At 44.9% G+C, this 17,777-nt stretch overlaps 1 protein-coding gene across 13 annotated transcripts in view; it reads right to left on the bottom strand.

Annotated features, from left to right (window-relative positions):
• Positions 1–9,280: 9,280 nt before the first annotated feature.
• BUD13 (BUD13 homolog) overlaps positions 9,281–17,777 on the bottom strand; it is a 31,189-nt gene continuing 22,692 nt past the window's right edge. For 12 of the 13 annotated variants that reach the window (XM_036324252.1, XM_036324249.1, XM_036324250.1 and 9 more), the window contains one exon: positions 9,281–9,700. In XM_036324252.1, coding sequence (XP_036180145.1) covers positions 9,607–9,700 — 94 coding nt within the window. In that variant the 3' untranslated portion in view covers positions 9,281–9,606. Of the gene's footprint in view, positions 9,745–17,777 lie in introns of all 13 variants that reach the window. The other variant, XM_036324246.1, reaches the window with a different exon arrangement.

The raw sequence follows: 17,777 nt of genomic DNA, 5'->3' as shown, positions 1-17,777 counted from the left end.
GCCCCCCTTCCTCTTTGCGCTCCGCCAAATCTCTGTCCCCATGACTGCCAGCAATTTAATTCACAGGTGGCCAGCCAGTTCCCTTTGCAAAACGCCTCAGCTCTTTCTCTTCAGACCCTCTTAACCAGCAGCCACCTACTCCCCTATCCCTGAGAGCCCAAATCCTGAGAACGTTAGCTCCAAAACAGCCTCTTTATTTCTGTGCCCATTCTACCCCTGAGGGAGGCAGCAGGGACTGAGGGCATAGTCTGAGTCTATGCCCCCACTCTCTACATCCAGCCTCACAGATTGAGAGGCATGTCAGGTCCTTTTCCACAGACCTGACCACCTTAACCGTAAACTTCCATAAACCTTTTTAACCTGACCTTTAAGGTCCTTAATAGCCCTCAGACCCCAGTCTGAGATCGAGTGAACATGGCCTTTAAGGTTAATACCCGTGAGGAGCAGGCAGAATCAAATCGGGAGGCCTGCCTTCGACAGAAGGTAGACCTGCAAACTCATGCCTTGGTTGCAGCCCTGTGGTCGAAGGCAGCCACCATGGCCCCAAGGGGGCTGTGCGCGGTGGGGGTGCAACGAAAGGAACGCCACCTGGAGAATGCTTCAAATGCGGAAATGAAGGCCACTGAGCAAAGCAGTGCCCCCGGCCCCGGGCTCCAACCAAGCCCTGCCCAGTGTGAGGCTTAAGAGGCCACTGGAAAAGTGACTGCCCCTGGAAAAGTGGCAGACCCTCTGCGCCCCAGCATGGAGGGGCCGTCCTTCCAGGTCATGACCCGCCGCTGGCCATGCTGGGACTGGCTGAAGCCCCGACTCGATGACCCCCCCAATCACCCTTGCCAAGCCCAGGTCACAATGAAGGTAATGGGTGCAACGGGTCTCCTTCCTGATCGACACGGGGGCTGCCTTCTCTGTCCTGCCCTGCTTTTTAGGGCCCCTTTTTCCTTCCAAGATCTCGGTCATGGGTATTGACAGCAAATCTGCCTGCCCACTGGCCACCGGACCCCTTCCCTGCCTCCTTGATGATAGCCCTATAACCCACTTGTTCTTAGTCATGTTTTCATGCCCCGTGCCCCTGTTAGGACGAGATATCCTCACCATCCTAGCAGCAACTCTGCAGCTCACTCGGAGCCCTTCAGCCTCCCTGCTCCTTCCACTCCTGGCCCCCTCCCTTCACAGGGACGCCGATTCCCCACTGCCATGCGTCCTGTTATGGGGCCCTGTTGTCCCAGACCACAGTCGCCTACCTCAGTCTCGCTGTGAACGCCTTATCTCCTTATCTTCTCCACGACTGTCCCCTCCTCTGAACAAGAAATGTTCTCCTTCTTCAGGCTCACTGGGTACTCTTGCCTCCGGGTTCACAACTGTAGTCTTCTTGCAAACCTCCTCTATGACATGACATGGTGAAGGAACCCCCCGCCCCCTCACTGAGCCCATAGATCCCAAGGCCAATATCCTCATCCCTTTAATGCTCTGAAAACTATAATCTGACCTCAGCGCCTTCTCGCCCCATCCCCTCCACCCTTCCCAAAGGAAACGTCCTTGAATGCACAGGTTTATTCAACAGACTGGCTATTATCAGAAACTGAGATCATTATCTCTAGGAAAAATGCGGCAGTTTTAAAATCCAAGCGGCTAGAGGCCTGGGAACAGGCTGCGCGACCTGCTCCCTCCCTCCCCCCGCCTTTTCTCCAGCCTCATATCCAGGTACCTGGCTTCCACTGCTCCGTCCCTTTCTTTTACCTTGGATAACAGCGCATTCTAACATTCCCTCCCACTTTCACTGCAATACCTACCTCTCTCAGGCTCACCAAATGCCTCCCACCATCCCTGAAGAAGATTCAGCGACACCATCCAGGACCTGATGACCCATCATTCCTCACAGGCCCTTACCTGGCAAGGGACCCTCCAATTTTTACTCCAGAAAAAGCTCAGGTTTTTCATATTTTCAGGTGAAATGGGACATGGAATGATGAGGGAGTCATCAATTCTACTGTCTGGATGGGAAATCCTCTAGTGTCACTCTCTATTTACGAACTCTGGACCTACTCCTATGCCCACTCTCATCAACACAACTTTGCATCTACTCTCTAACATCAATCCCTCCTCCTCTACATCCTGCTGGATTTGTCTGTCACTGGCTCGAACCCTCATCATAGCCACTCAATTCCAACATATTGGACCATCTAACTAAACTCTCTCTAGAAATTCGCAGCTCCTGGCTGAACCTCCTGACCATGGCTCTGACCAGAATCCAGGCTACACCAAGGAGCCCTACCTTCTTGAGCCCTTTTGACCCTTCCTGCTCAACCATCGTCTCCTTACTGATCCCCTTCCCCTGGGTACTTATCTTCCATATCTTACCCAGGCAATTGCTTCGAGAACATGCTGACAGGTTTCTGCCCAAGCCAGAACCAACTGACCAGGACTCCCAAGGACCAGCCCTTCACCCTGGTGACTCAGTCCTCCTTAAGAACCTGCATCCACAAGCCTTGGAGCCTAGGTGGACGGGACCTCACACCGGGACCTCACACTAATCCTTGCAACCCCCACTGAGGCAAAGCTATTCGGCGATCCATCATGGCATCGCCTTTCCAGACTCAAGAGGACCCCTGAGCAACCTACACCCACCCCACCCGCTTATGTGTGGAGGTTCAAGGTCCGTGATGCCTTCCAAAACTCCAGAGCCCACCCTGCCCCCACGGATATGCTACCAGACCAGTAATCCGGTAACTGGGGGATGAGTCACTTGAAACTGTACCCAATACCACACCGTAGCCAGTCTCACCAAGGCCAGCCCGGGTACCTTCAACTGCATGAACTCCTCTGACCCTGGGCCTTGCTTTGTGGTCACAGTAGTTCCCCAACTAACCTTGTATGGAGAGTCAGAGCTCGCCTGGCTGCTCCCTCCATCCCACCCCCGGGCCTGCTGGGCCGCCTTCTTCCCTGTCAAGTTAGGGGTGAGTATCACTACCTCGATAGGCCTCACTGGGGGGCCCTCGGGAACAGTCTGGTCACTGCTCAGGACTTTAATGACAAGCTCCAGTTAGCCCTGGAGTCCACTACTGCCTCTTTAGCCTCCCTACAGCGACAGATAACATCAATAGCCCAAGTAGCCCTACAGAACCGGTGCGCCTTAGACCTTCTGACTGCAGAAAGAGGAGGAACCTGCATATTCCTTCAGGAAGAATGCTGCTACTACATCAATGAGTCCAGAGTAGTGGAGCAAAACATACAGACCCCGACTAAGCTGAATGAAAAACTACATGCATGACACTTCCAGGACAACTCTCCTTTCGCCTGGATCCAAAGCCCCTTAGCCACCTGGGTCCTACCCATGATAGGGCCCCTGATTCTCATCTGTGTCTTTTTTCTCCTAGCCCCCTGCCTCCTCAAGTGCATCTGCTCCCGGATTGTGGAGATGTCACGGGTGACTGTGAATAAGCTCCTGCTCCATCCCTACACTCGGCACCCCTCTGACCTGCCTCTGCCTGACCCTGGCCTTTAAACCCCCCCTTCATCGTCCATGGTCAGCTGGAAGCAGTCAGAATGAGTCAGCGTCCCCTATCACCAAAAGGCCAGGATGTTAGGTCCAAGAGCCCAGGATCGGATACATGTAGACGTGTGATGAGATAATGGACCCCCCCACACACACTGGAATTTCTGACAGATCAGCATGCCAGACACAGATACCAGCTTCTCCCTGAATCCACTCGACCACCACACTGAGACTGACTCCTTCCTGAATACCCTGCCAACCCCCTATGGCGGAAACTTCCTCAGTTCATGTCCCCGCCCCTCACCCAACCATAGTATAAAACAAAGCCCCCCCTCCCTGTGGGCGTGAATCTACTGGCCCTGTCTTTGGGGTGCGTGGGCCGCCCAGGGATGCAGAATAAAACCTTTCCTTTCTTTCTTTTCTGATTGACTCAACTCTGTTTATTTCCTACATCACCTCCTGAGCCACCTAACCTAACAGACTAGAAGTGTGAGAAGAATCCAGGGTTGGGGGATCAGGGGATAGAGCTTGGAGGGCAGAGACCTGGGTCACTGTGCTGAGTCATTCTCCCATACTGCAGAGGACATCTTTCTCAGGCAGACCTTTCCCATCCAGGCAGCTTGTGCCTGGAAGGAAGCAATTGTCCCACCCATTAGAAAACCTCTGGCACCACCCTGTGGAGTTTACTCCCTGCTGTGGTCTACAGCCTGCAGCTCATTAAGAGACTGAGAATAACAATCAGCCTGCTGGCAGAGGTGGATCTCTGGTGCTTTGAGTCTTTGCCTGATATGCTTCTGGACTGGAGACTAAGAAAGCAGACCTTGGTGCACATCTTGGTCCTTTCCAAAGGCACCCAGCCCCAGCAGGGGGAGCCACAAGGTGTGGAGCACTGATAGCTGCAAACAGGGTACTCGGGGCCAGTCACAGTGTCTGACATTGGCCTGCACCAGAGACCCTCCAAAAGACTGGGGGTTGTAGCAGATCTACCTAATGCATAAAAATAAACCCAAACAGGCAGCCAAAATGGGGAAGGGAAAAAAAAAAGCCCCGAATAAAAGAACAAGAGAATTCTCCAGAAGAAGAGCCAAATGAAATGGAGATAAACAATTTATCAGATACAGAGTTCAGAGTAATGATTATAAGGATGCTCAACAGCATGATAAAAGATATGGAAACTCTGAAAATGACTACTTGGAAATGAAGAATGACAGCAGAAATAAAGAATATATTGGAAGCAATAAATAGCAGATTAGAGGAAGATGAGGATCGGATCAGCAAATTAGAAGACCGGGTATAAAAAAATCAAAGAATCAAAAAAAAAAATTAGCTGGACTCCCCAGCCCAGAGCACCAGAACTGAGAAAGGTGCCCACATAACATCTGGCAGGAGGACAGGAGCTGTGGGAAAGCATGAAATGTAATAATATCCACATCATAAAAGTGCCAGAAGGAGAAAATAGTGAGAAAGGCAGAGAGAACCTGTTTGAAGAAATAATGACAGAAAACTTCCCTAACCTGATGAAGGAAAATGTCACACAAGTTCAGGAGGCACAGAGAGTCCCAAGCAAGAACCCAAACAGGCACACGCCCATACACATCATAATTAAAATGCCAAAAATGAAAGACAAAGGGAGAATCTTAAAGGCAGCAAGAGAAAAGCAGTTTGTTACCTATAAAAGAGCTTCCATAAGGCTCTCAGCTGATTTCTCATCAGAAACTCTATAGGCCAGAAGGGAATGGAATGAAGTATTCAAGGTAATAAAAGCAAGGATCTGAAACCAAGATTACTATATCCAGCAAGGCTATCATTCAAAATAGATTGTGAAATAGTTTCCCAGACAAAAAAAACAAAACAAAACAAAAAAAAAACTAAGAGTTTATCACCACCAAACCAGCATTGTAAGAAATGTTAAAAAGACTGCTGTAATAAGAAGAAACCCACAATGAAACACCACTTCACACTCACTAGATGGCTATCCTATATAATAAAACCCTAATATGCAAATCGACTGAATGGCGGAACAACCGGTCACTATGACGCACATTGACCACCAGGGGGCAGACACTCAATGCAGGAGCTGCCGTGTGGTGATCAGTGCACTCCCACAGGGGAGCACTGCTCAGCCAGAAGCCAGGCTCACGGCTGGCAAGTGCAGTGGCGATGGTAGGAGCCTCCCCTGCCTCCACGGAGTACTAAGGACATCCCCCAAGGGGTTCCAGACTGCGAGAGGGTGCAGGATGGGCTGAGGGACACCCCCCACCCCCACCCCAGTGGATGAATGTCGTGAACTGGGCCTCTAGTAATCAATAAGAGATAATAGCAAATATTAGCAAGGATGTGAAGAAACTGGAATTCTCATACACTGGTTTGGAAGTTTAGTAGTTCTTCATAAAGCTAAACATAGAGTTACCATATAACCCAGCAATAATTCTACTCCAAGCAAAATGAAAACATATGACCATACAAAAACTTGTCCAAAAATGTTCCTAGCAGCATTATTCACAATAGGCAAAAAGTGGAACCCATTCAAATGTCCATCAACTGATACATGAACAAAATGTGTAATATCCACATAAGGGAATATTATTCAGCTATAAAAAGGAATGAAGTACTGATACATACTACTACATGGATGGATCTTGAAAACATTATGCTAAGTGAAAGGAGCCAGACACAAAGGCTACATATTATATGATAATCACATTCACATATTATATGAAATGTCCAGATCAGGTAAACCTATATAGACAGAGAGTAAATTAGTAGTTACCTAGGACTAGGGGAGATGGTGACAGGTGGAGTAACCACTAATGGATAGTTTCTTGTATCCATAAGATAATCAAAATGTTTTAAAATTAAGTGTGGTGATGGTTGCACAACTCTGTGATACCTCAAAACCACTAAACTATACACTTTAAGTGGGAAAACTGTTTAGTATATGAATTATCTATATATATAAAAGCCCAGCAACCAAACGGTGGAATGACTGATCACTATGACATGCACTGTGGTGGCCAACCAGCCCGATCTGGCCCTGATCGGCCCCCCTAATCTCCTGTGGACTCTCCCCCTGGCCAGCCCTGCCTGCGGCTCCTTCCCCTGGCTGGCCCCGCCCCCAACCGCCCCCGCCCCCCGCCGCTCCCTGATCAGGGGCAGGGCCGGCTCCAACTGCCCACAGCCCCACCCCCAGCCAGCCAACCCCCAGGGTCCCTTCCCCCCCCACCCCCCGGGGCCGGCTCCCCAATAGGCCAGGCCAAGGGACCCCACCCATGCATGAATTCGTGCACCAGGCCTCTAGTATCTCAATAAAGCTGTTTTTAATAAAATAATAAACATAATCTCACAGTTTCTTTGGATTAAGAATTTGGAGCTGGGTGATTCTGGCTCAGGATATTTCATGAGGCTGTGGTCACACTGCTGATCAGGGTCTCACACATCTTTTTTTTCTTTTGTTTTTATTGATTTTTTTAGAGAGACAGGGAGAGGGAAAGACAGAAACATTGATATGAGACAGAAACATCTATGGGTTGCCTCCTGCACACACCCTAATTAGAGATCAAACCACTACATGGGTATGTGTCCTGACCAGAAATCGAACTGGTGACATTTTGGTGTACTGGATGATGCTCAACCAACTGAGCCACACACGCCAGGACTCTTCTTATTCTTTTCTTTCTTTCTTTTTTTTTTTTTTAAGGCTTGAATGAAGCTAGAAGATCCAATTCCAAAGTTCACTTAAATGGTTGGTAACTTGGTGGTCCCAATTGGTGAGAGGCTCAGTTCTCTTCTACATGGGCCTCTCCGAAGGGCTGCTTGAGTGTCCTCAAGGCAGATGTTTCTGTCTTTTATAACTTAGACTCAGAAGTCACACACTTCCCGTACATCCTACCATTACACACCTCTGTGTTGGGAGGGTACAACACAGGGCTTGAATACTTGAATCAGGGACCACTGGGGAGCCATCATGGAAGATGGCTATGAACACTTGATAAGGAAGACAATGACAATAACAACCAACAATTCTGTGACATGTACTATGTGTCAGGCACTGTTCTCAGCTCACAATAAACCTGAGTTAATTACTATTATCTCCATTTCACAGATGAAGAAACTAAGGCACAGAGAAATTGACTTATCAAGGTCACACACTTACAAACTCAGGCAGTATAGTGCCAACATACATTCTTAAAAACTATTCAATACTGCATCCAGATATTATTTAGTTCAATTAAGTATTGCCCGTTTGTTCTCCAGAGTGGATGAACCAGTTGAAACTCCCATGAGTTTTCATTCTCCATAAGTTCGGACTCTTGTTTGTTTTGGCCAAACTAATGGAATCTCATTCATGTTTTCATTTGCATTTCTCGATGAGGTAACATACTTATTGGCCATTCTGGTTTTCCCTTTAAGTTTTTACCTATTCAAATTCTCTGCACATTTTTGTTTTTCTTCCCAATTTGCAGTAGTTATTTCTATATTCAATCCCTATATAATACAATCTCTTGTCAGTTTAGACACTGCAAATATTTTCTTCTAAACTCTACCCATCTGTAGCCTTGCCTATAGGATGCTTTGTTAACTAAAAATCTTTTAATTATGAAGTAGTCAAAACTATCAAATCTCATGGATTGTGTTTTGAGGATCTTAACAAATCCTCACCCCAAGGTCACAAAGATATTCTCTGTTTTTTTCTAATTTGCTTTAGGATTTTACCTTTCATTTAGGTCTTTAATTGCTGTGGTATTTGTGTGTTTTTTTTATATGGTTTGAAATGGGGATCCAACTTTTTGTCCATATAATAAGCCAATTTCTGAGCACCATTATCCATGTTTTCCCCACTAATTTTTGACACTACCTTTATCATGTCTCTAAATCAGTGGTTCTCAACCTGTGGGTCACGACCCCTTTGGCAGTCGAACGACCCTTTCACAGGGGTCGTCTAAGACCATCCTGCATATCAGATATTTACATTACGATTCATAACAGTAGCAGCATTACAGTTATGAAGTAGCAACGAAAATAATTTTATGGTTGGGTCACAACATGAGGAACTGTATTTAAAGGGCCAGAAGGTTGAGAACCACTGGTCTAAATAGCCATGTCTCTTCCTAAATCCAGTTTAGCACTCTTATTTCCTAAGAGGAAAGCTTTATCACTGTGAAAGTTTTCACTGATACAGTAGTCCCCCCTTTCCTACAGGGAATGCATTCTAACACCCCCAGTGGATACCTGGAATCACAGATAGTACTGAACCCTATATATACTGTGTTTTTTCCTGTACATACATACCTTTTCACTTAAAGGAAGTGCTTTACAGCTTCTCTTTGGCATATCCAAACTGCCAGCACCATTACTCTTGTGCTTTGGAGCCATTAGTAAGTAAAATAAGCGTTACTTGAACACAAGCACTGAGATATCACAACAGTCAATCGACTAACCCAGATGGCTACCAAGTGACTAATGGGTGGGTAACATATAGAGCAAGGAGATGTTGGGCAAAGGGATGATTCAGATCCTGGGCAAGATTTCATCATGTTACTCAAAACGACGGGCAATTTAAAACTTACTATTTCTGGAATTCTCCACTTAATATTTTCAGACATGGCTGACCATGCGTAACTGAAACCACAGAAAGCGAAACCCAGTTAGGAGGGGTTTTATAGCTACTATCCTGCTTTCTATATACCAGGTCAATGAAAACTCCAACCATTACCTTTCATGATCCCCCAGGGATGCAATATTATTAGCTTGTATTCTTCCCAGAAACAGAATACCCAGTTCAGAAAGTGATTTTAAAAAAATAAATGTATGTTTATTAAAAAACCTAACCAAGAACAAACCCTGGGACACTAGAAATCAACGTTTCTTCTGAAAGCCAGCAACAACCGCCAGTGCAGGCACCTGAGAAATTACAGGTGCCTCAGTCCAAACATCAGGTTTCAAATATTCTTCTTTCCAAATGGTGAAATCCTTCTCAAGTGGTTCAAACTAGCGTTCCAAGAGGTGCTGGTGTGCGGGCCTGATTATGACCATAGACAGCTTTTACAGCTTGACATCTGGCTGGTCTGTGTCCAGTATCACAAACTCCAGGAACCCCCACAGCCTCAGAAAAGTTACATATCTTCGACACTCCACTTGTAGGCAAGTTCCTCCACCGCCTTCTTGCTGGCAAGCCGGGCAAAGCGCTTCTGTTCAAATCCATTGGATCTGCAATCAAGAGATATTAATCAGCCAGAATCCTGAACTGGACACTTATTTTTGGAGAAAAAAAGAAAGAAAAGAGTTCACAATTAACAAATAAGGGAGAAAATAAGGCATGAAAAATATTTAAGGTACATGCAATAGAATCAAAAGAACAAAACATAAAATTCATCCTGTTTTAGTCCTTGTTCAGACTTTTCCCAGTCTTTTATCAACTGTTCCAAACATTTACCACTCTCTAAAGGCCCAACTCACTCTCAGGTGATATCTACATCTTATACTTTATCCATTCATTACATAAACATTTAGTGAATTCTTTACATACTAGGCACTGTGTCATGAAAATGAGTATAGCACAGCACTTGTCCTAAGGAACTCTGAGCTCCAGCACTGGGGCAGCAGCTTGATAGGGACCAGGGACACATGGGGAGGAACTAAATTGTCCAGCATTAGGGCAAGAGCTGGAGGGGCAGCATTCTGCCAGATAGAGGTGCTGGCAGAGGCCATTACTCCTTTGATGAACCCTCCCCCAACAGAGCCAGCAGGTAGGTGCCATATCTGAGATTCCATCAACCTGGCTCACACTGTTTGCACCGGGTGATTCCCAGAGGGCCTGCCCCACCCAACTGTCAGGTCCATCCAAGCTATTTCTAATGACTGTTACATACAAATGGAAAAGATTTTCCTAAAATCTGTAAAAGGAGCAGCTTCTAGCCTCAGTGTGCCCCATACCTATGGCCAAGTTGCCCCAGGCTTGGCACTAACAGGAGCCAGCCTTGGTTCACAGTTTGGCCTCACCTGGGCACCTCCAAGCCCAGCACAAATAGCTGCCATCTGCAGATTGCTCTGTGGCTCAGGCTGGGTGGCCCCAGGCAGAACACAGGCGGTAGCTAACCTTGGCCTGCACCTTCCAGGAGGCCCCACAGCCTCAGACCACATCAAAACATCACTACCCAACCACTCCCACAATCAACACATACAAGTTTGACTGAGCAGACACGAGAGCCACACTGAAGTAAGTTCTTTTCTGTGGAGTGGGCCCATGGCACAGCTGATCCTCCACAATGGTCAGAGGTCAGTGGTCTGTGGTTGCAGCCAGTCCTTGCAGCTGATCAGCCTGCAGGCAAATCCCTCCCATTGACGTGCCAATAGCAATCAAGGCTCAACTACAAGAAGAGGGTATACACAGCCCACACAGGGGGCACACCCTGAGTGCCCCGCTTGGGTGATTGGAGAGGTTGTGCCACTGGACCCTACAGAATAACTACTACACAAGGCCACTCTACCAAGCCTGGGAGACATAGCAGCTCTACTTAACACATAGAAACAAACACAGGAAGGCTGCCAAAATGAAGGGACAAAGAAAAATGTCCCAAATGAAAGTACAAAATAAACCTCCAGAAAAAAACAAAACAAAAACACTAAACAAAATGGAGGCAAGCAATCTACTAGATACAGAGTTCAAAACACTGGTTATAAGAATGCTCAATGAACTCAGTGAGAACCTCAACAGCATAAAAAGGACCAGTCAGAAATGAAGGATACACTAACTGAAATAAAGAATAATTTACAGAGAATTAACAGTAGAACAGATGAAACTGAGAATCAAATCAGCAATTTGGAATATAAGGAAGCAAAAAACACCTAATCAGAACAGCTAAAATAAAAGAATTTTTAAAAAATGAGGTTAGTGTAAGGAGCCTCTGGAACAACTTCAAGCATACCAACATTCACATCATGAGGGTGCTGGAAGGAGAAAAGAGAGAGCAGGAAATTGAAAACCTATTTGAAAAAATGATGATAGAAAACTTACCCAACTTGGTGAATGAAACAGACATACAAATCAGGAAGCACAGAGTCCCAAACAAGATAAACCCAAAGAGGCCTCCACCAAGACACATCATAATTAAAATGCAAAAGGTTAAAAACAAAGAGAATCTTTTGTGTGTTTTTAAAATATATATTTCTATTGATTTCAAAGAGAGAGGGAAGGAGAGAGAAATCAATTGCTTGCCTCTGGCACACCCCAAACCCACAACCTGGGTATGTGCCTGAATCGGGAATTAAACCAGCAACCCCTCAGTACATGGGACGACACTCAACTAACTGAGCCACACTGGCCAGGGCCACAGAAATAATCTTAAAAGCAGCAAGAGAAAAGCAGTTACTTACCACAAGGGAGCTCCCATAAGACTGTCAGCAGATTTCTCAACAGAAACTTTGCAGGCCAGACGGAATTGGCAAGAAATATTCAAAGTGATGAAAAGCAAGGACCTACAACCAAGATTACTCTACCCAGCAAAGCTATCATTTATTTTATTTGTTTGTTTGTTTTGTTAATCCTCACTGGAGGATATTTTTCCATTGATTTTTAGAGATAGTTGAAGAGAAGGGGAGACAGAGAAAGAGAAACATCAATGGGCGAAAGACACATTGATTGGTTGCCTCCTGCACACACCCCAACCTGGGCCAGGGATCAAGCTTGCAACCAAGGTATGTATCCTTGACTGGAACCAAACCTAGGACCCTTCAGTCCCCAGGCTGATGCTCTAACCACTGAGCCGAATTGGCTAGTGCCAAAGCTATCATTTAGAATCAAAGGACAGATAAAGAACTTCCACACAATAAACAGCTAAAGGAGTTCAACACCAAACTAATATTATATGAAATGTTAAAGGGCCTTTTTGCAAAAGAGGGAGAGGAAAAAGAAAAAGAAGGGAGAGGAGGAATGGAAAGATAAAAAATATGAGCAATAAAATGGCATGAAATACATATCTATCAACAGCTGAATCTAAAAAACAACATCAATGAACAAATGGACCAGAAACAGATTCACTGTTGGAGAACATTTTGATGGTTGTCAGATAGGAGGGGAATTGGGGAAGGGGTGAAAAAGATGAAGGGATTAAGAAGTACAAATTGGTTGTTACAGAACGGTCATGGGGATGTAAAGTACAGCATAGGGAATATAGGCAATAATATCCTCATTACTATGATGGAGTCAGATGGGTGTGAGATTTATTGGGATGATCACTTACTAAGTTATGTAATGGCTAATCCCTGGGGTATACACCTGAAAGCAATATAATAATGTATGTCAACTGCAATTGAAAAAAAATATTTAAAAATGGGGGGAATAAATTAATTAATAAAATAATAATAATAAAAGAAAATGACCAAACATGCAAAGAAATAGAAAATGAGATCAAACTCAAGAAGAAGCTATTATTAGAAACCAATCCTGATGTGACCTAAATGTGCAATTAGCAGGCAGGACTTTAAAGCATATTTTTAAATATTCTCAAGAAAGACAAAAATGTTTCTTAATGAGTGCACAGATGGGAAATCTCAGCAGAAAAAATATAAACTTTCAAATGGAAATCCTAGAGTTGAAATACAATGAACTAGCTTAAATAAAAAATTCACTGTATGGGCCTAATAGACTGGAGATGGCAGGTCAAAGAGTCAATGAACTTGAAAACAGATAATAGAAATTGTCCCATCTTAAGAACAGAGAAAAATGATAGAAAAATAAAAAAGACTTCAGAGATCTGTGGGAGAATATCAAGTGGTAGAATAATAGTGTAATTGGAGGAGAAGGGTGGTTCAAAAAAAAAACCTCAAACAATTGAAGGAACAATAGCCAAATACTTCCCAAATGTGAAAAATATAAACTCATAGGTCCAGAAAGCGCAACCCAAAGTAGGATAAACACAAAGAAAACCACACCCAGGTATATCATAGTCAAACTGCTAAAAACAAAAGACAAGAAAATCTTGAAAGCTGCCAGAAAAAAATACATTGTGTGTGTGTGTGTGTGTTGGGGTGGCAAGGGGAGTGGGTGAAGGGGGTGTAATAATGTAATAATATAAGAAATGAGGACTGAGTGTTGACTTCTAATCAGAAACAGTGGAGACCAGAAAATGAAACATCTTTAAAGGCTGGCAAAATTGTCAGAACTCTGGTACTGTCCAACCAGAGTTCCAGGTATGAGACTGCAACCTTAGAAGTTCCCAGGTGGAATGTGAAATTGGCCTCTGTATGCAGAAGACAAGAGACCAAAGAAAGAGGCAGACCACTCCAGATTAGAGTTTTAATAAGCAAGGGGACTTACATATAAGGCTGGTCTTGGGCACCTGCCTGCCAGAATCTTAAAAGTTTATATAGAAGCTTTAACTTTCAGTCACATATTCAGTTCAGATGGTCTCAACACCTTACTCTCTCTAGACCACATCTTTGAATTGCCTGCTAGTCTGGGAAGAATAAGTGTGACATAAATTCCAAGGACAGGGGAGGGAATAAGGATCCTCTGATCGTCCAGATAGAGCTTGTGGGTCAATAGGCAGTCATGTCAGTGAAACAATCTTCAGAAGTGAAGGCAAGAAAAAGGCCTCTAAATTTCCTTATTTTGATAATGTACTATGGTTATATAAGATTATCATTGAGGCAAGTTGGGGAAGGAATCAAGTTCTTGTGAGTCAACAATTATTTCTTAAGTAACATTTAAAAAATATAATGGTGAAACAGACATTTTCACATCAACAAAAACTGAGAAAATGTGGTGCCACTGAACCTGCGCTGAGGAATGTTAAAAGCAGTTCTTTAGGAAAGAAGGAAGAGTACCAGAAATGGTAAATATGTGAGTACATATTAACAACTACACATTTTTTTCTTTTTTTTTTTTTATTTTTTTTTTTTTTTTGTTTTTTTTTTTTTAAATTAAATCTTTATTGTTCAGATTATTACATTTGTTCCTCTTTTTTTTCCCCCCATATCTCCCCTCCTCCCAGTTCCCGCCCCACCCTCCGCCCTCACTCCCCACCCACTGTCCTCATCCATAGGTGCACGATTTTTGTCCAGTCTCTTCCCGCATCTCCCACACCCCATTCCCCCCCAGGAATAGTCAGTCCATTCCCTTTCTATGTCCCTGATTCTATTATAATCACCAGTTCATTCTGTTCATCAGATTATTTATTCACTTGATTCTTAGATTCACTTGTTGATAGATGCATATTTGTTGTTCATAATTTGTACCTTTACCTTTTTCTTCCTCTTCCTCTTCTTAAAGGATACCTTTCAGCATTTCATATAATCCTGGTTTGGTGGTGATGAACTCCTTTAGCTTTTCCTTATCTGTGAAGCTCTTTATCTGACCTTCAATTCTGAATGATAGCTTTGCTGGATAAAGTAATCTTGGTTGTAGGTTCTTGGTATTCATCACTTTGAATATTTCTTGCCACTCCCTTCTGGCCTGCAAAGTTTCTGTTGAGAAATCAGCTGACAGTCGTATGGGTATTCCCTTGTAGGTAACTGAGTTTCTTTCTCTTGCTGTTTTTAAGATTCTCTCTTTATCTTTTGCTCTTGGCATTTTAATGATGATGTGTCTTGGTGTGGTCCTCTTTGGATTCCTTTTGTTTGGGGTTCTCCGCGCTTCTTGGACCTGTAAGTCCATTTCTTTCACCAGGTGGGGGAAGTTTTCTGTCATTATTTCTTCAAATAGGTTTTCAATATCTTGCTCTCTCTCATCTTCTGGCACCCCTATAATTCTGATGCTGGTACACTTGAAGCTGTCCCAGAGGCTCCTTACACTATCCTCGCATTTTTGGATTCTTTTTTCATTTTGCTTTTCCGGTTGGGTGTTTTTTGCTTCCTCGCATTTCAAATCATTGACTTGATTCTTGCGCTCCTCTGGTCTGCTGTCGGGAGTCTGTATAATATTCGTTATTTCAGTCCGTGTATGCTTAATTTCTAGTTGGTTCCCCAATATAAGATCGAGGGTCTCATTAGATTTCTTGTAGATCTCATTAAGTTTATCGGCGGCTTCTAAACAGTTCTTGAGAGACCTTAAAAGTGTGGTTCTGAACTCTATATCTTCCATTGACAATTTTGTCCTGTTTCTTTGTCTCCGCATTTTGTTATGCTTTCTTGGTGCACCCCCTAGTGGTCTTTGTGCGCAGTCTTATAGTTAAATCTTGATTGTTGTAGCTAATTCCAGGGAGGGTTTGACCTCCAGGCCAAGTGGCTATGAGAATCAGCTGTGTCAGCAGTGAGAGAACTTCTGTCCTCTAGGGAGGTGCTAATCTAGCCTTTGCCTGAGGCTATCCAGCAAATGCCTGTGTGCAGGGCTTGGGCGGGGCGGGTCGAACAGGATCAACAGGGTGGGCTGGAGAGAGCAGTTATGGCAGCTCTCAGTCCTGTCCCCAGGGGCTCTGCCTCTCTGAGTCCCAGCACCCGCTGCAAAGCTCAGAGAGAAAGCTGCGCTCGCTCTGACCGAAGCCAGACAGTCCCGCTTCTCCCGTTTGAGTCTGGGTCCCTAAAGACTCGCCTGTATCTGGAGCTCAGAGTCTGAGACTCCCTCCCGATTGAAAACGCCAACCGCGCCCTCCGCACCTCAGAATTTGACTTCAGCACTGTGCCTCCTCTGAGTGTCCGTATGCGTTTCTCTTTCCTCCTAGTTGTAGGACTTCCACTCAGCCAGCGCTCCTGTGGTTCTGGGTGATGTCCCTTCCGTTTTTTGGTTTCACTTTTGAAGTAGTTGTTCAAAGCAGCAAACTCCAGCGTTAACCTATGCCGCCATCTTGGTTCTCCCACATTTTTTTCTTTTGTTTTCTTAGTAACTTTAAAAAATATAACTGTAGCCCTGGCTGGTGTGGCTGTTGGTTGAGCGCCCTCCCATGTACCAAGAAGTCACCAGTTTGATTTCTGGTCAGCTTGGGCTGTGGGCTTGAACCCCAGTAGGGGCATGCAGGAGGCAGTTGATGATGTTTCTCTCTCATCAATGTTTTTCTCTCTCTCCCTTCCTTTCTCACTAAAATCAACAAAAACATACCATCTATAAGTATAAAAGGCTAAGCGACCATCTGACCACCTGGTAGGTTTGACACACACTGACCACCAGGGGGCAGACGCTCAACACAAGAGCTGCTGAGCTACGGTTCTTGGGTGTCACACCCTGGAACCAGAGAGAAGGGAGTCTGATTCCAGAGTACATCACCCAAGAACCGCCCTCTCGCAATCCAGGACCCCTCGGGAGAATGTCGGAGAGCCGGTTTCGGCTGGATCCCTGTAGGCCAGGCCAAGGGACCCTGCCTGCCAGAGGGACCCTGCTCACTCCGTAGACACCCTTCGAGCCACGGCGCCACCCCAGGTGCAGCTAGCCAGAGAGGGATCACGGGAGGTTGGCTCCAGGGCATGTCCAGCCTGTTCACCCAGTCCCACCCCACCAGCCACCTTCTAATTTATTTCCTTTCAATGTGCACGAATCCGTGCACCAGAGCACTAGTGTGTGTGCATGTATATACACACACACACACATATATATATATATACTAGAGGCCCAATGCACAACATTCGTGCACGGGTAGGGTCCCTAGGCTTGGCCAGCAATCAGGGCAGATCTGCGGGGAGACCAGCAGGGTGATCATGGGGGGGGCCCCCCTGCTGGCACCCACCTTGGCTGGCACTCGCCCCCCCGCCACCACCACTGGTTGGGGCCTGAAGATTGGGGGCAGTTCCTGCATTGAGCGTCCGCTCCCTAGTGGTCAGTGTGCGTCATAGCGGCCGATCATTCCACCGTTTGGTCGATTTGCATATTACGGTTTTATTATATAGGATATACACATAAAACTGCAAAGTAAAAATTGTAACGTATTATGAGCCATATCATTTTTTATGTAATATGTATGACAACATTAGCAAAAAGAACAGAAGGTAAGTGGAACTACAGTGTTGTAAGGCTCTTATATTTTATGTGAAATAGTACAATTATAACTCTCAGTAAGCTATAATAAGTTAAAGATACATGTTGTGATCCTTAGAGCAAACACTAAAGAAAATTTCACAAAGGTATAACTAAAAATATAATAGAGCGATTAAAATGGAATACTAACTTACACACCTAAATTCCAAAACACTGACAATACCAAATGCTGGCAAGGATATGCAGCAATAGGAATCCTTATTCTCTGCTGTAATGTAAAACAATACAGCCACTTTGGAAGACATTTGACAGTTTCTTATAAAGTTAAATATAGTTTCACCATACAACCCAGAAATTGCTGGATATTTACCCAAGTAAACTGAA

The sequence above is a fragment of the Myotis myotis genome, unplaced genomic scaffold, assembly GCF_014108235.1.
Source record: "Myotis myotis isolate mMyoMyo1 unplaced genomic scaffold, mMyoMyo1.p scaffold_m19_p_10, whole genome shotgun sequence".
NCBI classification, from domain to species: domain Eukaryota; kingdom Metazoa; phylum Chordata; class Mammalia; order Chiroptera; family Vespertilionidae; genus Myotis; species Myotis myotis.
This window is presented reverse-complemented; position numbering and strand designations above follow the sequence as displayed.